Source organism: Sorex araneus, chromosome 5 (genome assembly GCF_027595985.1).
Source record: "Sorex araneus isolate mSorAra2 chromosome 5, mSorAra2.pri, whole genome shotgun sequence".
NCBI classification, from domain to species: domain Eukaryota; kingdom Metazoa; phylum Chordata; class Mammalia; order Eulipotyphla; family Soricidae; genus Sorex; species Sorex araneus.
Window position 1 is genome coordinate 83602048 of NC_073306.1, and position 24332 is coordinate 83626379.

The window sequence follows — 24332 nt, forward strand, 5'->3', positions numbered from 1 at the left end:
AAAGGGTAGCACTTCTAGAGCCACATTTTCCAGGCGATGGTGCCAAAGAGGCCACAGCTGCTAAGACAGGAGAGGGGTCAGTTGGAAGAGGGAGAGCATTGGGGAGAGTTTCCTGCTGTTTTTCCCACCCTCTGGACTTTTTCTTTTTTTTTAGGATGTCATTCCTCTGTATGGTGATACCAGCCAGAGAGAAGGTACGTTCCCGTTCTTTCGTGCTGCTGTAGCTCTGTCTGGGTTTCTTCCGTCCTGTCCCCTCCCCAAGAGGTAGACTCGGGAGAGGACGATGATCTGTACCCGCCCTCTGTGGAGTAGAGGAAGGCCTGGCACGCCCAGGTAAATCGGGCACCTCTGAGTCAGTAGGAGTAAGCATGGAACCAGTGCGCTGAGTCGGGAGAGGGGTAGGTGGGGTGATGGCGCCCACACCACCTGGCACTGAGGGCCCAGAGGAGGAGACGGACAGGAGCTAGAGGGGAGTTAGGGTGAGTTAGAGGTGCCCTGAGTCACGGTTCTTCATGCCCGTGGGTCTCAGTACCTTCCCAAGTGTATGCTGTTTCCTCCTCAGGCCGACTCTCCCTGGACTCCCAGGAGGGGGATAGTGGCCTGGACTCCGGGACCGAGCGCTTTCCTTCCCTCACTGAGGTGAGTGCTGGCAGGGCAAACCCCACAGACAATCTGCGTATTTGCCAGGTGCAACCGTGGCCTCCGCCTGCCGTCTGTGGGCAAGAGTCTAGTCACTGCCTTCTGGGTTCCGAAACCGGGCTCCCGGCTAACTGCTGCTTACAGAGACCCACTGGCTCCTGCACTGGCACCTCAGGTCGTCCTTAGAGTCAGGTCTTGAGGCGGCACCTGGATGGTTGCACACCCCGGCCACAAGGGAGCCTTGAGAGCCTTTGGGACATGCTTCTTCCGGGCCACACAGGCCTGTCTGAATGCGGACTCTGCACTAATCAGTCCCTTGCCCTGTGCCTCTTGGCTTTTTGTATTTGAACTTCTCATCTTTTCTATAGTGGCGAAAGAAGGATCTCTCTTCCAGTTGTTCTCCATTTACGTGAATAAATTACAGATACAGAAAATGAACCATGGTGGGCCAGAGCAATGGCACAGTGGGTAGGGCACCTGCCTTGCACGCAGCTGACCCGGATTCAATCCCTGGCATCCCATATGGCCCCCTGACCACTACCAAAAGTAATTCCTGAGTGCAGAGCCAGGAGGGACGTGCGGTGGGGGGGGGGGAAGAGAGGGGGGAAAGGTAAGGGAGGGGGGGAAAGAATGAGAGTCCAGAAAAAACAATCCCTGAAAGAAGGAACAATAACAAAATATTAGCCAGGTTAATTATATTTGTGACTAAGTAGTTAAAATCTAGCTTACACAGTAGTTCATTGTGTTGTTCAAGGAGTGATGATGAATGTCAATGGAAGGGTCCCTCTGTAGGAAAGTTTCCCAGGGTGCAGGGGGTGGGGGACGCTAGGGTCATTATTTCAGGGCTGGACATCCAGGAGGCTGCAGCGCGCTGTGCTGAGCCCAGGCAATGCCACATTCTTAGCTGTCCCATCTTCCCGCGGAGCCCGTCACCTTTCCCAGTTTGTCCTCATGTGCAAAGTGGGGGGAGTAACTATTGACCTCTCAGGGCTGTTGTGAGAAGAGTGGGCTCAGGATGGCTCTGGGCATTGAGAAGTGCCAGGTTCCATGCGAACTGAGTGTGGCTGTCACTGGCCGGCAGACCGAGCACTCTGGATGAGTTTCTTTCTCATGAACCTCTCTGTTCCCTTTAGACCTTGATGAATCGGAACTCAGTCCTGTCAGACCCCGGGCTGGACAGCCCCCGGACATCCCCCGTGATCATGGCCCGGGTGGCCCAGCACCACCGGCGGCAGGGCTCAGATGTGCCTGCCCCCCATGCCAGCGACCAGGTGGGTAAGCGGGAGCCAGCTGCAGTTTTTTGCTCTGGCCCAGAGCCACTGCACTGGAAAGCAGCAGCTGAACTTGTTTTGCGCCAGACGCCCAGAGCACAAATAGGAAAAGGAGCACAAGGTGTAAGCAGCTACCCCAAAGTGAGGCCATGCGGTTTTCGCCAGCTGCTGGGCAGAGGTGACATCCATGGCACTGCGAGCTGCTCCATCGAGCTGCTCCATCGAGCCGCATCTGCAGGGTCTGTTCTGTATTTCTCCGTGTCCACTCCACGTTTCCCTTCTGCAGTTTCTCACTTTAGCAGAGTTCTCTTAAGCCAAGTCTTAGTACTCCACACCTAGCAGCACTGTAGTTCTCTCCTGACCAGCTTCCTCTAGCCCTCAGGCCCTGCATATCCTGTTTGAGTATCATCGCTCACTGGGCAGGAGAGGTCATTAACACTTCCAGCAGGGCAGGTCCAGGCGCTGTGCAGGAAGCTTACAGAGGATCTGGGCTTTGCCTTAGAGCTCGGAAGTTACCTGCCTCTGTCACTCACAAGCTAGGTCTCTGCCTGATACAGGAACTACAGAGAGCTCCCTTAGTCATAGAAAAGTGCTCCTTAAAATTCTCCTACCACCATAATGACTTTTTTCTCAAATCTAAGCCAACTGTGTAATGTTACTTTGTGGGGCTGGAGCAATAGCACAGCAGGTAGGGCATTTGCCTTGCATGCCACCAACCCAGGTTCGATTCCCAGCATTCCATATGGTCCCCCAAGCACCACCAGGAGTAATTCCTGAGTGCAGAGACAGGAGTAACCCCTATGCATCGCCAGGTGTGACCCTCAAAGGAAAAAAAAAAAAGTTACTTTGGGGTTTTTTTTGAGTGGTTTTGTGTGTGGGGTTTTTGTTTTGTCATTTTACCCATAGAACAAGACTTAATTACTTACAGATCTTGCAAGGAATATAGAGCTAACAGGCATTGAAATATCTAGTGCCCCGGGAACTGTGCTTAGGGAAAATCTCAGTTAATTCTCACAATCCAGAAAAGCAGCAGATAGTTTGTCAAGTGAGAAAATTGAGGCCAAGAACAGCCCAGGGGGCTGGAGCGATAGCACAGCGGGTAGGGCGTTTGCCTTGCACGCGGCCGACCCGGGTTCTAATCCCAGCGTCCCATATGGTCCCCTGAGCACCGCCAGGGGTAATTCCTGAGTGAAGAGCCAGGAGTAACCCCTGTGCATCGCCGGGTGTGACCCAAAAACCAAAAAAAAAAAAAAAAAAAAAGCCCAGGGACTCTGCTGTTCTGCTGCTGGCCGGGAACCTCCTCTCTCTGCCCCATGCAACCCCCTCACCCCCCTCAGCTCTCCCCTACCCCTAGCAGCCCTGCAGCAGTAACTCCAGCTTTGTGTCCTATTCTGTCAGTGACTTCCTGGGTTTTCCGCACCCTCCGGGACCCCATACCTTCATTGTTATTTTGGTTTTTGTTTTTTGTTTTCTTTTTTGGGTCACATCTGACAATGCTCAGGGGTTCCTCCTGGCTCTGCACTCAGGAATTACTTCTGGTGGTGCTTGGGAGACTATATGGGATGCCGGGGACTGAACCCGGGTCAGCGGCGTGCAAGGCAAACGCCCTACCCGCTGTCCTATCACTCCAGCCCCCTCCCTTCATTACTGATGCAGTGGCTCGGGGGCCACACACACAGCCTGCGCTGCTCTTTCACCTCAGGACTCCCAAATGCCTGCAGTTCTGGCACTCATGCTCGCTGGGGCTCATGCTCTACTCACAGGGCTCGAATGTGTTCTGGAGTGCTCACACTCGTGCTGACAGGGGTCCCGCTCCCTCGCCATGCACTCATGCATCTGTTTAGTTGCAGTGCTCGCCAGGCCACACACCTCTCTGGTGCCTTCACACACCAGGAAGTGCAAATTGCCAAGCAGCCAGGATCATGCTCCGCATACGTGGGGCTCTGGGGGTTTGAACTCACAACCATGCCTTCGCCACGCCGTTCCCCTGGGCCCACATCTTGTTCTTAAGGGAGGTTTGCCTTCAGATGGCTAAACAGTGTTCTTCATTTCCTCCTTTGAATCTGATTTTTTGCTGTTGGGTTGGGTTTTTATGTTTATTTGGTTGGTTTTTTTTCCTGTGGGACTTATCTGGGAAGAAGGGGGGTCACGCTCAGCAGTATCAGGGCTTACTCCTGGCAGGCATCAGGGGCCCATATAGGGTGCTGGGGATTGAATCTTAGTTGGCCACATGTATAGCAAGTATCCTACCCGCTGTACTATCTCCCCAGCCCTGTTTTGTTTGTTTGTTTGTTTGTTTGTTTGTTTGTTTGTTTGTTTGTTTTGGAGGGCTGGGGAGCCACACCTGAACAGTGCTTAGGACCAACTTCTGGCTCAGTGCTCAGGGATCACTCTCTAGTGATGCTAAATAAAACATGTGATCTCGCCCACTCACCCCATATTCTGCTTTCTAACTAGTAAAGCAATGTATTTGTAAAGACTTTATGTTTTTTTTAAGTCATTCTTAATTAAGCAATAACCTAGTGCTTTCAAGCTTCACCAGAGAACTAAAAAGAGCTGGTGATCCAGCCTCCTCGGGGTTCCTTGATCTCAAAAGATGAAGATGAAGAGAGTGTGGCCAGAGGGAGGAGAGAGACAGAGAGGGAGGGAGGGAGGGAGGGAGGGAGGGAGGGAGGGAGGGAGGGAGGGAGGGAGGGAGGGAGGGGGAGGGGAGGGGGAGGGGGAGGGGGAGAGATTGATTCAGCAAGTGGGGTGTCTTGAAAGAGAGGAGCCCTCCGCCGTGTCTGAGCAATATAGACCCAGCACACAGGGCCTGGTTCTGTCACTCTGGACCAGATATTTAAGTAAATGTTGGAGTCTGATGCCTTCTGGGTCTTTCTCATTCTGTGACTCAGTGATTCTGGGCATAAAATCTCAAAATAAGGGGCTGGAGCGATAACACAGCGGGTAGGGCATTTGCCTTGCACGCAGCCGACCCGGGTTCGAATCCCAGCATCCCATATGGTCCCCTGAGCACCACCAGTAGTAATTCCTGAGTGAAGAACCAGGAGTAACCCCTGTGCATCGCCGGGTGTGACCCAAAAAGAAAAAAAAAATCTCAAAATAGAACCAAGTGAGAGGGTGTGGGGAAAAGCACCTGGAGAGAGAGGAAGTCGTAGGATGCCGTGGGACAGAAGCTCGTGGCCACACTTGGAAAGCTCAGGTGCCCTTAGGAGAAACCTTGTCCAGAGAAGCATCCGACTAGTCAGGGCAGAGCAAAACCGTCCCCCCGCCAGGTCCATGCCTGTCAGTCAGGGTTGGGGGCTCATAAAACCCATGCCCGGGGAAGGGAAAGGACTCTAGTGGGCAGCAGTGGGATAGAGGGGTTGGAGAAGCATCGCTCATTTTGCTCAGAGAGACAGAGCTGGGCTTCTGGGCTCCTCCCATGGAGGCCAGGCTGCCGGGCCCCCCGTAGGAAGCACCGGGTGGCCGGCACTGGGCTGAGGAGTGCGTGTAGGCGTGGACACCCCAGCTCCAAAGACCAGCAGGGGTGGTGAGATGTTGCACTGTCAGCTGACACTCCCAGAACTTTCGCAAACAGGAAGAGACACACTCTCTTACTTCTTACCCGCGTCCCTGTGAGCGGGCTCCTCTGCCCCACCCAGAAGTGCTGGCTTCCGGCAGCCACAGTCCCCATTTCTGTTCTTGGAGATGCCCAGTGGGCAGAGTGTCAGCACGCCCGTGTGGCTCCAGATCAGGGGGAGCCACTCTGAAGCACTGCCGAAGCCCACCAGCCTCTCCCCTCTGACCTGACCTCTCTCCCCAGGGTGCAGAGCAGAGCCCAAAGCCCTTAATCATTGGCCCAGAAGAAGATTATGACCCGGGCTATTTCAACAACGAGGTAACGGCTTCCTGGTTTTCTTCCCTTGTCATCTTTCTCACCACCGTTGTTGGGGAGATGGGACTGTGGCCACCACTGGTGAGCCCTAAGAGGCAGTGCCATGGGACCCAGGCCACAGCAGGCAGGACGCTCCCTCTGTGCCCTCAGCCGTGCCTGTTCTTCTGCCTTCCAGAGTGACATCATATTCCAGGATCTTGAGAAACTTAAATCCCGGCCAGCTCACTTGGGTGTCTTCCTGCGGTACATCTTCTCTCAAGCTGACCCCAGCCCGCTGGTGAGTCTGTGTCGGTCTGGATTGAGTGTCCACTTGAGGCCAGCAGGGAGGAGCTCCAGCATCCAGCCTTGCTCGCTGGACAGTGGAAGGCAGCTGCAGGGACTCTGGGCAGTTGTCTCCGACAGACAGAATAGAAAAGGTGTCATCTGGGTGTAAGAGGGATCTTCCTGCTAATTGCTGCGGTCAGACGAGGAGCAGGAAGAGCCAGGCCAGGAAAGGGATCCCTCCTCAGCTCAGAGAGGGACTTTCTCAAGCTTGTGAATGACGTAGATGCAGACTGACTGGGTAGCTGGGAGAGTGGCAGAATACTACGTTACTACAGAGAGCTTCCCAGAGGACAAAGCACTGAAGGGTGTTAGGTCTGCAGGTGATGACAGAAGGGATTTGGGGAACAGAGGCCAGTCTACCGAGGGATATAACTTAGAGCTGGCGGCCGGCCTGCCCCTTGGACGGGAAGGGAGAGGAAGGAGAAAGCGGGGTTTGTTCTTCAGGGGCCGGTTTTCCCTTCTCAGGATACTGCTCTTAAAAAAGCCAGAATCAGTATCCACAGGTATTTGTTCTGCTGCCTCAGAAGCTTTCCTGATTGAAAACTATGCTTGTCACAAAGAGAAATAAAATGGGGACCTAGAGAACAATGTATTTAAAAAAAAAAAAAGTAGAAAACGCTAGACTGTTGAAAGTGTGTGGGTGTGGGGGTATGTGGGAGCGCAGGGCTGGGGGTCCTTGAAGTACCCACTTCTGAGACACTCGCCCTAGCACTGACATTTTGGGTGCAGGATTATCTGTCACGGGTGTGGCCGTGAGCCTGTGGGATGGTTAGCGTCTTTCCCAGTGGAGGCAGACGCTGCATTCTCCCCAGCAGGTGTCAGAAGCACAGTCAGGCCTTGACGCTGCTGCTTGTTCCCATGCCGGGCTGGGAGGGGAAATCGCTGCGGAAGAGCAGCAACCACTCTAACCCCTTTCGTCTCCTCTTAGCTTTTTTACTTGTGTGCAGAAGTTTATCAGCAGACAAACCCCAAGGAGTCGCGAAGCTTGGGGAGGGACATCTGGAATATTTTCCTAGAGAAAAACGCGGTAAGACCATCACACATTGGATTGAATATATACAGGTATATTTTCTTTGATCCTCTTGGAGGCCTGGCGGCTGAGTTAGATAGATCCCAGGTACCTCGTGCTCCCCCGAGCACCGCCGCAGTAGGCCCGGCTGGCCCAAGCGCTGCTGCCCAAGCCACGCCTTATCCCCAGCTCAAGCACTGACTGCATGGGCAGGCCAGGTACCTCTGGGAGTTGTCCCCGAATGTCCCGAGCACCTCCTGGGAGGGCCCCTCCTCCCAAACAGTATAGGAGTCTGCCATTTGCCCCAGTGAGTTCTTGAGTAAGATGGTTGGACTGGGGCCAGAGGGCCAGCTCAGGAGGGCCGAGCACGGGTTTTGCATGCAGGAGCCCAAGTTCAACTCCCAGCACTACAGGGTCCCCTAAGCACCAGAGTGTGAGTCAACAAAAGAAGAAAGTTGCATGCTGAAGAGACAGTACTAGGCGTAAGGCCTGGGTGCCTTGCTCACAGGGCTGACCCAGGTTCAATCCCGAGCACCCTGAGGAATGATCGTGGTAACATTGGTGGATGGAAGTGAACACTGGTGGAGGGACTGGTGTTGGAACATTGTACACCTGGAACTCAGTCATGAGTAACTGTAACTTTGTAATTCATGGTGATTCAGTTTAAAAAATAATAATAATGCTCTCTGAGCACAGAGTCTAGTGTTGCCCTTAAACAGTGCTGGATGTGGCCTGACCCACTTCACTGCTCCCCCACACCCCCAAAAAAGAAGAAAGCTGTCCGTCAGACCCTGTGTCACCTAGATGGCTCCATTTTCCCTTAGAAGTAAGGGGAGGTCGGTCAGAGCATTTGTACAGCAAGTAAGGCACTTGCCTTGCATTCAGCCATCTGGGTTTGATCCCTGGCACCCCAGGTGGTCCCCTGAGCACTGCCAGTAGTAACCCCTGAATATCACCAGACGTGACCCAAAACAAGCAAACAAAAAAAAAAAGTAAGGGGGAAAAATAAATAAATAAATTTTAAAAGGGGGTGCGGGGGGGGGGGGAATAAGGGGAAGGGCCAACTCTAACCTCACCTACTCGGTTAGCACCCACCCACTCTGGGGAACATCTGTTTCAAGTGCCCTGATGCCCAAGAGCACAGGCTTGGCTACAGAGTTCATTCATCGGGCACCCCAGCCCACTCTGCAGGGGAGGGGGCCCTGTCCCAGCGCATGTCTCTGCCTCCTCCAGCGTCACTCTAACCACCTTGACCTCTGTGTTGCAGCCTCTGAGAGTGAAGGTCCCAGAGATGTTGCAGGCTGAAATCGGTGAGTTGGCTCATTGGTTCCATCTTGTCCTTGGTCCTCAGAAAGTTCCAAGGACAGAGGGGACATAGTCCCTGTATTTGGGGAATTCCTTCAGAAGTCTTTTTAAGCATGAACAAGCTGGGGGGAGGAGAGGGACAACTCTTATGCTACCGCATGGGCTCATTCTGCCAACCCACCTTCACTTGGCCCTCAGCCTGCTCATCTGGAGACTTGACTGGCGGTTCCTCATCCAGTTGACAGTCAGAATCCCCTGGGTAACTTTCCTAAAGCTACAAAACTGGACCAGAGAGCTTGGTCCACAGGCTATGCATGCAGGAGGTCCCAGGTCTGATTTCCAATCAAGCCCTGGGTTTGATTTCTATTTTCTGCTCTTTGGGTCACACCCAGCGATGCACAGGGCAGGGGTTACTCCTGGCTCTGCACTCAGGGGTTACCCCTGGCGGTGCTCAGGGGACCATATGGGATGCTGGGAATCGAACCCGGGTCAGCCGCATAAAGGCAAACGCCCTACCCGCTATGCTATCACTCCAGCCCCTGGGTTTGATTTCTGACACTGGGTATGGTGCCCTGGGCAGCATGCCAGGAGTAGCTCCTGCACACTGCCAGATGTGACCCCCAAAACTAAAATAAGTGAGAACTACCGAACCCAGGGCCTTTAATCTCACTTGGACGACCCTGAGTTCTCAGGGCTTTCTCGGACCCTGTCTCCATCTTGGGTCTGAATGGGGGAGCTGAGGGAGGTTACGGAAAGAGGAGGTCTACTGAGAAGGGGCCCCAGGCAGCGGTCTAGAGGAGATGCTCACGGCTGTCAGCCCAAGGGCCAGGAAGGCCAAACACACAGCACAGGGAACTTGGGCAGAGCATTAGGGAGCCAACCACACTCAGGCACCCCAGTGCAGGACAGGACAGCCCCCGGCTTCTCTCGAGAGCTGAGGCCTTTCCCAGCCTGTGAGCTGCTCTGGGGCAGGAGGAGAAGGCAGTCCGAGGTAGCATATGCAGGACACAGTGACAAGAGCTTTACCATTTTCACCCTTCGTGAAGCGTAGAACATCGGAAGTAGGTTTAGTTGTCCCTGCCTTGGGGTCCTGCATTCAGGAAGGACCTGGGGGACCCACCTTCTTTAGCTAAAAGGGGGCCAGAAAACCAGCCCCCTTGCCCAGCCATCAGAGCTGAACTGCTGATGCTCCAGCCACCCCCCTGGTACTCCCCCATCTCTGTCTTCTCTTTGCTACCCACACAGATTTGCGCCTGCGCAGTGGTGAGGACGCGCGAGCCTTTTTCTATGACGCCCAAGAGGCAGCCATGCCGGAGATCCAGGAGCAGATCCTCGACTACAGGTTACCCACCCCCTGGTGTCCGGCTGGTCCCCCACACTGCGGGGTCTGTGGTTCTGGGTGCGCCGGCTGCACTTTCCTGGGCTGCCCGAGAGCCTCTGTGTATATCAGGTTCTCAATGTTTCAGAACAAAGCGCACTCTGGGGCTGGGCAGTCTGTACGGTGAGAACGACCTGCTGGAGCTGGACGGGGACCCCCTCCGAGAGCGCCACGTGGCCGAGAAGCAGCTGGCCGCCCTGGGAGATATTCTGTGAGTGTCCAGCCCCTCCCCTGCCCGCTCCACAAGCTCGCACACTGACAGGGCTGTGGGGTGCGTTTCTCAGTGTCTTCTACTACCTGTCCACTTCTGGCCTGGTTCTCCCCCCTGGAGGCAGATGGGTCCTGCCTTCCAGTGTGTATCCTAGGACTCCCGTGGCTAATCAGGTGGTCTACAGTGAACCTTTGGCTAGGAACTTAGTGAGAGACAGTGTCTTGCCCTCCTCACCCTCCTGATCCTTCTCCCTTCCTGCCTCTACAATTGTTCCTGACGGGAACACGAGGGCCACATCATGCATCTCCAGTGGCCAAAGCTTCAGGAGGCAGAGAGGACTGACGGGAGACTGACACGATAGTTCTGGTGACCTCAGACATGGGCCTCTCTCGGCACGTCTGCTCAGACTATTTCCCAGCCTCATTTTCTGAAGTGACGATGTTGTAGGGCTACTTGCAGGCTTGCGGGTGGGCTTGCCCCAGCACTGCTTCTCCCCTAAGTAGGTGTGACCCAGTCTCATCTCTTAGGACGGAAGTCGGACTAGACCTTCAGTGCCTCAGCAGATATCTGAACTCGGCCGTCAGTCGTGGAGTCCTTGCGGTGTGATGAGCACTGTTGTAGGCACTGGGGTGCATTCGTAACCCAGACGGCTCTTGGGGAGTTTGTGTTAACAATAGTAAGAGAAAGCAGAGTATGGCAAATTGCATGAACTATGTGCCTGTGTTGTGGCTCTTTGTTAAAGCTTGTGCCTTGCCCCATCTGGACACCCAAGCTCCACCAGCAGTAATCCCTAAGCACCACTAGATGTGGCCAAAAAAACAAAAATTTGCTAGAATTTTAAGTGGTGAGGGGGGAAATAGTTTGGTTTTTTGTTTTTGTTTTTGCTTTTTGGGTCACACCTGGAGATGCACAGGGGTTACTCCTGGCTCTGCACTCAGGAATTACCCCTGGCAGTGCTCAGGGGAACCATATGGGATGCTGGGAATCGAACCCGGGTTGGCTGCATGCAAGGCAAACGCCCTACCCGCTGTGCTATCACTCCAGCCCCAAGTGAGGGGGGAAATAGTGCCGGCAGAGGGCGGGGGCCAGTGCACCAGGGTGAGTGGACTGCCAGGATAATAGAATGACCAGGATAAGCCCCATCCAGAGAGTCACCAGGTCAGAGTTGAGCTCCTTGAGGGCAGCAGGGGTGAGCATCCCAGGCAGGAACGGCCAGGCAAAGTGGGTGCGTGTTGGACTCGTGTGAGGAACAGCCGAAAGCAGAGTGGTCCGGGTGGATGGAGCACCGAGTGTGGAGGCTCTGGGCATCGGTGCCTATAGCTGTTAACAACACCAAGCCTCGTGCCCAGTGACTGACTAGGGAGCCGTTGGGGCGGGGAGAGATTAGCACTGGGGCCTGAGCGGGAGCAACAGAGGCTCAGGAGGGAGCAAACCGGGCCGCTGTGTGCAAGGCAAGTGCCCTGCCCACTAGACTCTCTCTTCAGCCCCTGGGAATTGTTTCAGCAGTAGAGCCAACAGAAAGATTTCCTAGAACTTGAGCCTGGAGTGTACGAGAAGCCTCAGTTTAGCTGGGGTCTACCTCAGCAGTTGAGCGTTTGCCTGCATGAGGCCTGAGATGAGATTCCCAGCACAAGGACAGGAAAATGCCATGGCTTCACAAAAGCATGAGGGTTTCTTTTTTTCCTTTTTTTAATTTTATTGAATTACCGTGAGATAGCTACAAGCTTTCATGTTTGGGTTACAATCACACAATGATCAACCACCCATCCCTCCACCAGTGCACATCCCCCACCACCAATATCCCGGGTATACCCCCCTTTCCCACCCTCCTCCTGCCTCCATGGCAGATGATATTCCCCTTACTCTCTCTATACTTTGGGGCATTATGGCTTGCAACACAGACACTGAGAGGTCATCATGTTTGGTCCATTATCTACTTTTGGCAAGCATGAAGGTTTCAAGGAGCTTTCCTGGGTAGAAAATTTGTCTCAGGAAGCCAGAGCAATAGTACAGCAGGAAAGGCACTTGCCATGCACATGGCTGACCCGCGTCCAACCCCCTCCACCCCATATGGTCCTCTGAGCACCACCAGGTGTGGCCCAGAAACCAATAAAAAGAAAATCCATCTCAGTTTTTGACATGTTCTGGATTTTTTTTTTTCTTTTTGGGCCACACCCAGCGATGCTCAGGGGTTACTTCTGACATTGCACTCAGGAATTACTCCTGGCAGTACATAGAGGACCTTATGGGATGCCGGGGATTGAACCCGGATCGGCCACTTGCAAAGTAGCCCTACCTACTATACTATCACTTTGGCCCCCTGTTCTGGATTTTTACCTGGTGATGCTCAAGGGTAACTCATATCTGTGCACTCAGGGTCACTCTTAGCTGGCTCGGGATGGGCAGGGGGCAGGGAGGGTACCACGTGGGGTGCTGGGATTGAACTCGGGTCAGCCTCATGCAAGGCCAGTGTCCTACCCACTGAACTATCTCTCCAGCCCATATGTATGGGGTGGGCGGGGGGAGGAGGGGGAGAGAGAGAAGAGTTTTTTGTTTGTTTGTTTTTTTAATATCTAGAGGTTTCTAGGCAGCTGTATATCTGGATCTGCCCTTTGAAAACAGGCCTGGGCTGGGCTTGGCGTGGGACCTCCCTGGGGCGGCGAGAAAAGCCAGGCTCTGAACTTCAGCCAATCCCCAGGTCTTTCTAGCCTACGTTTCCTTCTCGGTCAGAAAGTAGCGGGACTCTGCAGGAGCGGAGGCTGAGATGGTCCACGCCCTAGAACAATCTAGCATTATTGACCCACTCACAGCAGCTTCTGCTTAAGGCGGTGAAGCTTCTGTCTCAGTAAATGGTGATTGAGTAGCTGATCACTTGTGGATTATTTTGAGAATCAGGTGGTGCAGATCTCTGGCGTAGGGCCCAGCCCATAGCCGTGTTCACGGATCCCGTGGCCTTGACCATTTGCCTCCTCCAAAGCAGTGTCTTTCAGGTCAGGTCTCACGTCTCACGTCTCCTCTCCCGCGGCCTTGTCGCCCTAACATGGACCCTGGTGGCTCAGGAGGAACCTCTCTCTCCCTCCGTAACAGCTTCCAAGTCCAAAGCAAGCAGGAATCTGTCCCTGTTCCTGCACGCCAAGAATTGGCTGATTCCTGCCCTACAGCACGCACACTCTCACCCACCAGGGCGCAGACCTGCTCAGAGCCGGGATCCAGAAATTGAGTCTGGCTCGGTCTCCCCCTGCCCCCAGCAGAGGATACTTGGTCCTCACTATCAAGTACAGGCAGGTGCCTCTGCTGCGGGGTCCGTGTCATCTCTCCCTCTCTTCTATTCCAGGTCCAAATACGAAGAAGACCGGAGGTGAGTGGCGGGGCTGTGGTCCAGGTTCAGGGCAGGAAGGGGTGCGACTGAGATGCGGAGTTTCGTGGCTCTGCCGGTCCCTGGGAGTCTCCCTGCCCTGCCACCCTACACATTGTCCACATTCAGTTTCCTGGTGCCTGTAGCACCCCAGGGACAGGAGGTCTGCCCGCCAGCGTGAAGGGAGCTGGCCACATCACTCCTAGCAGTCCCAGCCTGGACCCCTTCTCTGACACCCAGAGGAGCAGCCCGAGCCCCACCCATGTGCGGGGCCCCTCCCGCAGGGAGCTGCCCTTACTCGTGCCTTGGTGCCCGGCCTCTGTTCCTTTTTGGATTGTTTCGTTCTGTTTTGGGTTTTGGTGTTGTTGATTTTTTTTTTTTTGTGCTTGTTTCTGGCCCCCTCCTCATGTGCCTTATATCCCAGCAGCTAATGTGCTTTGCCTGAACATCCACAGACTGAATAAGGGGGGCAGATGGGCCTAGCGGTCTGGTTCACAGGAGAGGGAAGCCAGGACTGAAGCATTTGCCGTACGGAGTCAGCAAAGTGGCTCATCTATCTGCTGAATTAAGGGCCAAATGGATTCATGCGCAGAGCTCTGGGCAGTCTCATCTGGCTGTGGGAAGCCCCTTGACAACTCCCGTCCATCTCTTCCTCTCTCCGAGGGAGAGCAGGTCTTCGCTTCCCAGTGCCTCTCCTGGTGTGTGTTAGTCGTGGGCCCCCATGCACCCAGGTGCTCTGCTCAGGGCTGGTTTGCCTGCACTTTACTGGCACGCACAGACCACCGACCCCTCGTTAGGAGAAATCCAGCTTAGGGATGTGACTCAGCTCTTGGACTCACCAGCTCACCCCACCCATCCTTCTCACAGCGCCCCCATGGACTTCGCCCTCAACACCTACATGAGCCACGCTGGGCTCCGACTTCGAGAGGCTCGTCCTTCCAGCACAGCTGAGAAGGTCCCGTCTGCTCCTGACAAGGACAAGTGGCTGCCCTTCTTCCCCAAGACCAAAAAGGTGACTGAGCTCGTATCATCTGCTGCTATGTCCCCACTCTGCAGCCTTTCTCACCCTGACATTTCTGGATGCGGAGCAGTCACACCCTTCCCCCAGCCTGGGAAGACACACTGGCTCGGGGCCAGCAGCGACTCCTCTCTGGCTCTCTGCTTAGAGGAGTCTTGGGGGCCTGGGTGCTGGGACCTTCCTCGAACCCCAGTATCTTGTCCCAACAGAGCAGCAACTCCAAGAAGGAAAAGGATGCCCTGGAGGACAAGAAGCGAAACCCCATCCTCAAGTACATTGGGAAACCCAAGAGCTCTTCCCAGAGCAGTGAGTGTTTGGGGGGCAGCAACCTCGGGCAGACACCTTGGCCCCTCTCAGGTCAGCACTTTGGCAGGTGGGCCTCCCATGTCTTGGGAGCGAGCTTGTAGGTACAGGTGACCACCTCGGGGCCATGGAGCCTTATGGGATGCCACAAAGGAGCACCTGAGTGTGGGAACTGGGCGAGGGTAGCTGCCCCGTGGAGGAGTGGCAGAGGTTGCCACTGGGAAACCCCCAGGGCAGAGGTTGCTCTAGTCGCCACTGATGCCTCTTTGCCCCTGTCCCAGGGCTCTCTGGGCTGCAGGATCCCATGTCAGGAACTCTAGGGCTCCGGAGGAGCTTGTGCCCGTGTTAAGAAGAGTTAGGTGGATACAGAGCAGATTCAGGGCTCAGAGGACCCACTGATGCACTCGGTAACCCAAAACTTGGTCCCAATGTTGGACTCCCCAAGCTGTCTCTAGACATTGCTCCTGGCCCCGAAGACCCCAATATTGGTGGATTCTGGAAGGCCCTTAGGGTCAAGCTGCATTTTCTGAAATTGAGACCTCGGGGGAAGGAAGGACGGAAGGGACTCTTCTAGATCAGCCCTGGCCTTTGCTGGCACCTTTTCACTTTTCAGCTTGATGTGATTTTTATTTTGACTCTCGGAACATTAATTTGACTTTTTTGTAGTTTACTTTTGTTTTGTTTCATTTTAACATTTCATAATCCCTTGTCCCCTGTGGAAGGTAAAAGGACCATTTTCTTTTTTTCTTTTTTATTCAAAATGTTAATTTTATTTTACTATTTCCCCCTACCCCTTTCTTTGATTCACCGTGAGAAACAGTTACACAGCTTTCATGTTTGAGTTTCGGTCATACGATCATCAAACACTCATCCCTTCACCAGTGCACCTTTTCCACCACCAAAATCCTCAGTATTCCCCCTCCCCCATCCCCATTCCAACCCTTCCCCTGCCTGTGTGGCAGACAATTTCCCCATATTCTCTCTCTACTTTGGTTACATTCAATATTTCAACATGTCTCACCACCACTCAGACCTTCCGAAAAGGCAATGCTAGACAATTTGTTTTGTATTGTTTGTTATGGATAGAATATAATGCCCAGGAAATTGTGTTGTTCTTTTCCGGGAGGTTTAGTTTATAGTCTCTGGGTCTTGGCCGTTGATGAGATTACATGGTACCGGGGGCGGTTTGTGGTTTGTGACTGCCAAGCTTCTGGAAAACTGGGGATCTAGGGGGAGGAGGCCTAGTCCCGATCTGAGTGGGCTTGGAGATCTCAGTCACGGCTTTCCACATACCTGGGTTTTCCGGCTGGGAAAGGACCATTTTCTTTGGGTTTTTCTTTGCATTAGCATTGGGTTTCCATTTCCCAGATCCTCTCTCCCCATTTCCCTTTTCGTTCTCACCTCTGCCCTGTCCTTTTCCCTCCTTTTCCTCGCCATTTCTCCCATGTTTCATCTGGTTGCTAGAGCTGCTCTGGGACACAGGTCACTCCCAGAAGGCCCGGAGGCGCCTCCTCTGCCCCTGGTGGGCTCCATGAACCTGGCATCTCTCTCCCCAAGGGGACCTCACACATCACAATATCCAGCACCAGTTCTTAAAATGACACTGAACAACTCGTCTCTGAAGGGGATAGGAGATTTTGTTTTTCCTTTTTTTTTTTTTCCCAGTAACTCCCAGGTCACTAGCAGTTTTTTTCTTGGAGGTGTTTTTCTTTCTTTCATCTCCTGTGCTTTTCATTGTGCATCTCCACCTGCTCTGACTCTTCCTTCAGGAGGGCAGCAAGGGCAGTGCTCGGGGACCCTGTGCCCAACGCCGTCCCTCCTGGGCGCTTCCCTGCTTTACATCCTCCTCCGCCCCCCTGCTTTGACTCTCACTTCACCAGCGCTATCGTTTCAGTAATGAAGAACCATGGCCACAGAGCTAGTACAGAGGAGAAGGTGCTCACCTTGCATGGGGTCAGCTCTGCTTCAGTCGCAGGCACTGAACTGTGTATCCATAGCATCTTCTGAGCTCACCAGGAATGCTGCAGGGAGGCAGTGCACTGTGTCGGCAGGAGAGAGGGTACACATCACCTCTTTGAGCCAAGCTTCTGTTTGAGGTTCTAATGCTCTCAGGATAAGCCAGAGAGGAACTCAGTGGGCTGAGGGCATGTATCGAGTGCTGGAGGTCTGGCTGAGTCCCTGAGCCCCAGTGGGAATGATGCCCCTGACCCAGAACTGGGAGTAGTCCCCAGGTGCCACCAGGTATGCTCCCACCCCCCGAAAAAAAAAAAAAAGAAATTGAAGTTGCCAGGACATAGGACAAATCTGAATCCACATTAAAGACCAAACACCTGCCAGAGCTTTAAAAAAATTTTTTTTCTAATAAACCTCAGTTTTGGAGAATTAGAACCACTAGGGCCATTAGCTTTTGGGACAGTTTATTGGTGATAGTAACAATATTTGCCTTCGGAGCTGGAGCGATAGTGCAGTGGGTCAGGCGCTTGGTCTTGCCTGTGACCAACCTGGGTTTGTTCCTTGGAACCATGTATGGTCCCGTGAGCCCCACCAGGAGTGAGCTCTGAATGCGGAGCCAGGAGTAAGTCCTGAGCGCTGCCAGATGTGGCCCAAATACCAAACGAAAGCAACTGTATCTATACGTAGATAGATGAACTTTTGTTTTCTTTGTCATTCAGAAAATAGAGGAAGAAGAGCAAAGCTTTTCTGTGAAATTTTGCAGTTTTGAAAAATGAGTTTCAGGGCTGGAGCGATAGCACAGCGGGTAGGGCATCTGCCTTGCATGCAGCCGACCCAGGTTCGTTTCCCAGCATCCCATATGGACCCCCAAGCACTGCCAGGAGTAATTCCTGAGTGCATGAGCCAGGATAATCCCTGTGCATCGCCGGGTGTGACCCAAAAAAGCATATCTCCCTCCCCCCCAAAAAATGAGTTTCTTTCTGCCTGTTTCCCTATTGCTCTTCGTTATCCATATTGGGTCTTGCCGGATCCGGCCACACCTGGGTCTTGTCACAGCCTGAACATGACAAGATAAGATGTATGCCCTGAAGACAGTTGACATGTCCCACTTAGCTCCTTAGAGCAGCAGCAATGGACCCAGCTTGGTGGCTTTTGGTTTTGGACACCCCTGCCTCCTGAGCCCCTCAGGTAAGCCGAGACCCACCTGCACCATGAGGCAGGGGGCTGGCAGATCTCTGACCACAAGTGGGAGTGAGGGGCAGCCTGGCTCTTGACACTCACCAGCCACCCGTTGTGTCCACCTGCCAACTGTGTCATGGGGGCCCCAAGGGGCCGTTGGCCTTTGCACATGCACAGTCAGGAGCTGAGCAGGCAGGGCCCAAGATCAGGACAGGGCCAAGTCCCCTGGGGTGTTTCTGTAGCCTCCACACCACTGCTCGGCCAAGCTGAGCAACCCCCGCCACAGGCCTCGGGCTGGGCTGCTTGGCTTTGCAGGTGACAGCCACCGAGCCTGACCTGGGCTTCCTCCCTGCAGCCCACACGTCTTCACACCTACCTTTTCACTTTCCACCCTGCCCACTCTGCTTCTCTGAACAAGAGTAGCTCTCTCTGGTCCTGGCTTTGAGCAGGAGCTGGACTCGGAATGTCAGGGTATTCTTTCATGGTAGAAGGGCGTGGGGGTGGTCCTCGGGAAGGAGCGTCAACGAAAATACAGGAACTGAACTCTGAAAGTGATAGAAACTTGGGAAATGTCTGGTCGAATTTGGTGATGTGGGCAAGTCGCGTGTGGTTTTGTCCTCATCTTTTCTTGTAACCTTTGGCTCTTGGGGGAAACCTCATCATGGTTTTCAAGCACAAGAGAGAGTCTCTGCTACGCGGAACAAGGGAGGCAGCAGAAATTTCCAGACCCTCCCATTTCGGCACATGAGAAGGGAATGGAGCTCGGGACAGCACAGTGACTGTGCCACATACATGTCCATGGAAGAGCCTGGACTGGAACCACGTCCCTTCTCCATCCAGGCCCTTCTCGTCGTGCTTGCTCGCTGCTCTGTCTTCTGGGCTCTGGGGGAGGCGCAGGGCCCGAGGCATCCACCCTGCGTGGAAAGCAGAGTCCCCGCCACTCTCCTTTCCTTTCAGTCAAGCCCGGCAACGTGAGGAACATCATCCAGCACTTTGAGAACAACCAGCAGTATGACGCCCCCGAGCCAGGCACCCAGCGGCTCTCCACGGGCAGCTTCCCTGAGGACCTGCTAGAGAGTGACAGGTAACGGGGGCTGTGGGGGTAGGGGCGGCTGTCATTCGGGCTCCCTTGCTCCCCTGCTCCAGAACCTTCCTGCCTCCTACCCCCGGGGCTGCAGGCGTTTCCTTTGGATTCCCCCACTGGCATCTCAGAAATTCTCCTTTCTGGGAGGGCTGCACCTCCACCCCAGAAAGGAGCGAAGCAGCACTGAGCTGCCAGTTAGGGAGCACTCACTGATGCGGCTACAGAGGAAGACAAGTAGGGGAAGGAGGGCAGGCAGACTGTTCTCTCTGCCGGTAGGGAGGAGAGTGGGAGCTAAGGGTCAGTGGAGAACTTGGTTTGTCTTTGAGCCACACCCAGTGGTGCTTGGGGGACCCTGAAGTGCTCTCACTGGGGCTGCTTTAGAGGCAGACAGTATAACTGAGCACTGAGCCTAAACCAGCAGAAATGCAGGCCCTTCTCCAGGCATGACAGAGTATAGAAGGCAGGACCCTTGCCTTGCGCGCAGCCACCCTGGGTTTGATTCCCAGCCCCACATAGGGTCTCCTAAGCCCCACTGTGAGTAAGCCCTAAGCATCACTGGTTTTACCTGCCCCCCCAAAAAAAAAAATGAAGAAAGAACCTTGTCTTGCAATGAAACTACTCTAGGACTTACTCTAGAGTGTTGTGACATCAGTCAAGTCACATCTCAGTTCTCCAGCCCACACTTCAGGTGAAAGTTGCTCATAGTGGCAAACGTGCTCCTCATTCCTTCCGTCCCCCTGGAGGTGTGTAACTGTGGACTGGTGTGTGCAGAGATAATTCTTGTATATACTGAGCCGGACTCCCAGTGACTCAGGATATAGCCACCTTTCTGCCTCTCTCTGAAGTAAGGGATGGTCAAACATTTCTGCTTAATAGTAAGCCTTTAAAATGTAACGCAGATTATAAAATGGTGCCACAGCGAGACTTAACAGATTAAGGGAAAGTGAAGGTAGTTTTACACAGGGTAGGTTTACACTCAGTTCTGGGTCATTTATTTTGGATACTGTAGGATGTGATTGCTGTGGCATGTATGTGCTCACAGGTATACCAGATCTGAGACTATACATCAGCCTTTTTAGAAAACATTTGAGAGCATTTGCAAAGGAACATTATTTCTTTTTTGCTTTCTGAGTCACACCCAGTGATGCACAGGGGTTACTCCTGGCTCATACACTCAGGAATTAACTTCTGGTGGTATGCAGGGGACCACATGGGATGCCGGGAATCGAACCTGGGTCGGCCGCGTGCAAGGCAAATGCCCTACCTGCTGTGCTATCTCTCCAGCCCTACAGAGGAACATTCTTGAAGCCCTCTGACACCCTCTCCTGGGCAAGGTTCCGCAGGACTCACAAGGAGTCCCCTCACAGGAGAAAAAAAAAAGAGTCCCCTTATCCCAGAGACACATGGGGCCCAACAGAGCAGGCAGGGGCTGGCCCACCTGTCCTTAAGAGGGTGCTGGGGACAGCAGTTCTCCTGACAGCAGGGGGAAAAGCCCATCCCTGTAGGAGAGCTGCACCCCGGAAGCAGGCAGCACCCTAGGACGTGGCTGTGGAGATTGCTCAGCCTGGCGGTTGTGGGCATCTGGACCCGAGTCAGGCTCTGCCCTTCCCAGGTTCCCGTCCTGCTGGGTCTGGGCTGGGGACAGGCATGTTAGCGGCCACGCAGGGCTCTGCCGGCCTGGCCCTTGCACCTGGGCTAAAGTCCATAGCACTGAGTGCCCCGAGGGCCCACAGATGAAAGGTGGCCGGGACCTTGAATCCCAGGGTGCTCTCCTCTGCCCCCAGTGCTCGCGCTGAGATCCGTCTGGGCCGCTCAGAAAGCCTCAAGGGCCGGGAGGAGATGAAGCGGTCCCGGAAGGCGGAGAACGTGCCGCGGTCCCGCAGTGATGTGGACATGGATGCCGCCGCCGAGGCCGCCCGCCTGCACCAGTCAGCATCATCCTCCGCCTCCAGCCTCTCGGCCAGGTGGGCAGCGCCCAGTGCTCCCCGCAGAGCCCTGTCCAAGGTGCAGGGCCGTGTGGCTGAGGGGACCCCTCTCTCCGCAGGTCTCTGGAGAACCCAACCCCTCCCTTCACCCCCAAAATGGGTCGCAGGTGAGTGCTGTGCTCGGCCATCTGGCCCAAGCCTGTGTCCTGCCGTGCTCTCTGGTTGCCCCATGTCACGTTGTCCCTGGCGGGGTACACACAGGTGGGCAGCAGATGCTGAGCTGCCTGTTTCCCCAGGAGCATCGAGTCCCCCAGCCTGGGGTTCTGCGCAGATGGCCTTCTCCCTCACCTCCTGGAGGATGACCTTGGCCAGCTCTCTGACCTGGAGCCAGAGCCAGATGCCCAGAACTGGCAGCATACGGTGGGCAAGGACGTGGTGGCCGGACTGAGCCAGAGGGAGGTGGACCGGCAGGAGGTCATCAATGGTGAGAAGATTCTGCCCCCCATTTCTGTGGAGACCGCCCGGGAGCACCCCAGGCCTGAGGCGCATGAGATGGAAGGGAAGGGAGAGAACGGGACCCGGGAGCTGCCCGGTCCACTACGCATCACTGGTTCTGGCCCTCACAGGAAAGTCACAGCCAGAAACCAGCCCTCCGTCCCCCCGAAAGTCACACGGTTTGGGGATCAGGATGGTGCCTGGACACACGCTCACTATGTTCTGTGCCCGCCCCTCCCCAGAGCTGATGGTGACCGAGGCTTCCCACCTGCGCACGCTCCGGGTCCTGGACCTGATCTTCTACCAGCGGATGCGGAAGGAGAACCTCCTGCCCCGCGAGGAGCTGGCGCGGCTCTTCCCCAACCTGCCCGAGCTCATCGAGATCCACAGTGAGGAGCCCCCCAGCCCCCAGCCCCACCCCAGGAGGGCACCCTCTCCAGTCAGTGGCCCCCGGGGCACCTGCTCTCAGAGCTGCTGCGCCCCAGCCTCGGGGCGTCACAGGGCTGGCAGCGCGCAGCCCCAGGCACCCAGGCACCATCTCTCCCCTCTTCGTCCCAGACTCCTGGTGTGAAGCCATGAGGAGGCTCCGGGAGGAGGGCCCCATCATCAGAGAAGTCGGGGACCTCATGCTGGCTCGGGTATGCCTGCCAGGAGGGAGAGGGTGGGGCTGCGGGGGCACCTGTCTTGGGTAGCGCTGACCCCCCCGCCCCCCGTCCTGTCCCCTGTGCCGGTGCAGTTTGATGGGCCTGCCCGCGAGGAGCTGCAGCAGGTGGCCGCCCGGTTCTGCTCCTCCCAGTCCATCGCCCTGGAGCTGATCAAGACCCGACAGCGCAAGGAGAGCCGGTTCCAGCTCTTCATGCAGGTGTGTCCTCGCCTCCCGGGTCGACCCTAGCCCAGCGCAGTGGGGGTAAGAGAGGGGCGCAGGGCACCCCATGCCTCCTGAACTGCACCCCCTGCACGCTCACCCCAGGACAGAGACCCAGCACAGCTCCAGCTGCCCGGATGCACTGACACCCCCTCCAGCTGGCTCGTTCCACCCTCTCCTTTTGTGGCCCTCCCGCCCCTTCCCCTACATATTGCAGGAGCAAGCAGCCACAACCATGGGCATGCCCACTCCCACCTTGACCCTGGGCCCATTGGCCAGTGCCTGGCCACAGGCTAGCGTCCCCCTGTCTCTGTCTCCCGGAGTGTAGGAGGCCGAGAGCCACCCTCAGTGCCGGCGGCTGCAGCTGCGGGACCTCATCATCTCCGAGATGCAGCGGCTCACCAAGTACCCCCTGCTGCTGGAGAGCATCATCAAGCACACGGAGGGTAGGTGCCGGTGGCTCTCGATCGCCTCCTCTCACCGCCTCATCGTCCCGCACCCAGGCCCAGCCCGTGGACTCTGCCCCCTGACCCATACAGCCCCTCTGCCAGTGCCCGGTGTAGTGCAGGACAGGTAGAACCATCTGTGGGGACTGCTGGGGGGCTGGGGGTGGCCAGGCTGAATTCAGATATCGGCCCAGGTCACTGTCTGCTCTGAGCATTCTCAGCCCCGTGGATTTGTCAGTGCGGAGACCTCAGAAACCTCCGACTGACGGGAGCAGGCCTCATTGCTCTCAGCCAGTCTGTGGAGCCGGCCCAGCACTCAGCACTGAGAACACTCAGCATTGCAGAGCGAGGCCACCCACCCCACACCACCCCCTGGCCCCGTTTGGCAGGCGGCAGCTCTGAGCATGAGAAGCTGTGCCGGGCACGGGACCAGTGCCGGGCCATTCTCAAGTACGTGAACGAAGCCGTGAAGCAGACAGAGAACCAGCACCGGCTGGAGAGCTACCAGAAGCGCCTGGACACCACCTCGCTGGAGAGGGCCAGCAACCCCCTGGCCGCAGAGTTCAAGGTAGGAGCAGAGACTGTGGCTCGTGGGGCACCCCAGGCTTCTGTTGGCCTGGACCCTGGCGTTCTGGCCACACACACACCCGTCCTCCAGGCAGGGGCCACGGCCCCACCCCACAAAGATCAACATTCACTCTCAGCCTGGGGGTGCAGGGGCAGGCAGCCCGAAGGTGGCAGTGAGGCCCATTTGGAAGGGAATGAGGCTGCATGGAGGCCGGTGCCGCAGAGGACAGTCGGGGGCATCAGGGCAAACACACATCCGGGCAAAGCCACGGGCAGAGCGCCTGCACCTCACCCGGCAATGCTCAGGGCTTACTGCTGGCTCTGCACTCAGAATTACCCCTGGTGGTGCTTGGGGGATCATATTGGATACTGGGAGTCATCGAACTTGGGTCAGCAGCATGCAAGGCAAATGCCCTACCTGCTGTACTATTACTCCGGCCCCTGTGGATGTTTTTTCATTTTATTTTCGGGCTATACCCAGAGGTGCAGAGGGCTGACTCCTGTCACGACAGTCAGGAATTACTCCTGGCAGGGCTCAGGGAAATATATGGGGTGCCAGGGATCAAAGTCGAGTTGGCCACATGCAAGGCAAACACCCTTGCCACCGTCCTATCACTCTGGCCACACAAACAACGGATGTGACTCTCCTTGACAGAGCCTGGACTTAACCACCAGAAGGATGATCCACGAGGGGCCCCTGACCTGGAGAATCAGCAAGGACAAGACCTTGGGTGTGTGCCCAGGGGCATTTATGGGGGTGGCGGTGCTCTGGCTCTGCCCTCTGGACTCCAGGAAGGGGTGGGGTGGGAACAAGGACTGGGGTCCATCAGATTCGGGGCTCCCATGGGTGTAGGAAGGTGCACTCAGCGCCCGCCCGCCCGCAGACCTCCACGTGCTGCTGCTGGAGGACCTCCTGGTGCTGCTGCAGAAGCAGGACGAGAAGCTGCTGCTCAAGTGCCACGGCAAGAGCGCCGCGGGCGCCGCCGACAGCAAGCAGACCTTCAGCCCGGTGCTCAAGCTCAACGCCGTGCTCATCCGCTCCGTGGCCACAGGTGGGCCACGGGCTCTGCCGTGGAGAGAGGCGGCCGGGCCGGGCCAGGTGGGGGCAGTAGGCAAGCGGGTGGGGTG

The 24332-nt window shown here is 55.6% G+C and overlaps 1 protein-coding gene across 5 annotated transcripts in view; it reads left to right on the forward strand.

The window, feature by feature from the left end:
* ARHGEF11 (Rho guanine nucleotide exchange factor 11) overlaps positions 1-24332 on the forward strand; it is a 113457-nt gene that overhangs the window by 83138 nt on the left and 5987 nt on the right. For all 5 annotated transcript variants that reach the window (XM_055137681.1, XM_055137682.1, XM_055137685.1 and 2 more), the window contains 23 exons: positions 155-194; positions 563-639; positions 1773-1910; positions 5716-5790; positions 5963-6064; positions 7040-7138; positions 8388-8430; positions 9671-9767; positions 9892-10014; positions 13349-13372; positions 14237-14381; positions 14597-14693; positions 18780-18906; positions 20691-20870; positions 20951-20998; positions 21128-21315; positions 21569-21715; positions 21885-21964; positions 22063-22188; positions 22520-22637; positions 23027-23205; positions 23860-23935; positions 24089-24256. In XM_055137681.1, coding sequence (XP_054993656.1) covers positions 155-194; positions 563-639; positions 1773-1910; positions 5716-5790; positions 5963-6064; positions 7040-7138; positions 8388-8430; positions 9671-9767; positions 9892-10014; positions 13349-13372; positions 14237-14381; positions 14597-14693; positions 18780-18906; positions 20691-20870; positions 20951-20998; positions 21128-21315; positions 21569-21715; positions 21885-21964; positions 22063-22188; positions 22520-22637; positions 23027-23205; positions 23860-23935; positions 24089-24256 — 2497 coding nt within the window. The remainder of the gene's footprint in view (positions 1-154; positions 195-562; positions 640-1772; positions 1911-5715; positions 5791-5962; positions 6065-7039; positions 7139-8387; positions 8431-9670; positions 9768-9891; positions 10015-13348; positions 13373-14236; positions 14382-14596; positions 14694-18779; positions 18907-20690; positions 20871-20950; positions 20999-21127; positions 21316-21568; positions 21716-21884; positions 21965-22062; positions 22189-22519; positions 22638-23026; positions 23206-23859; positions 23936-24088; positions 24257-24332) is intronic.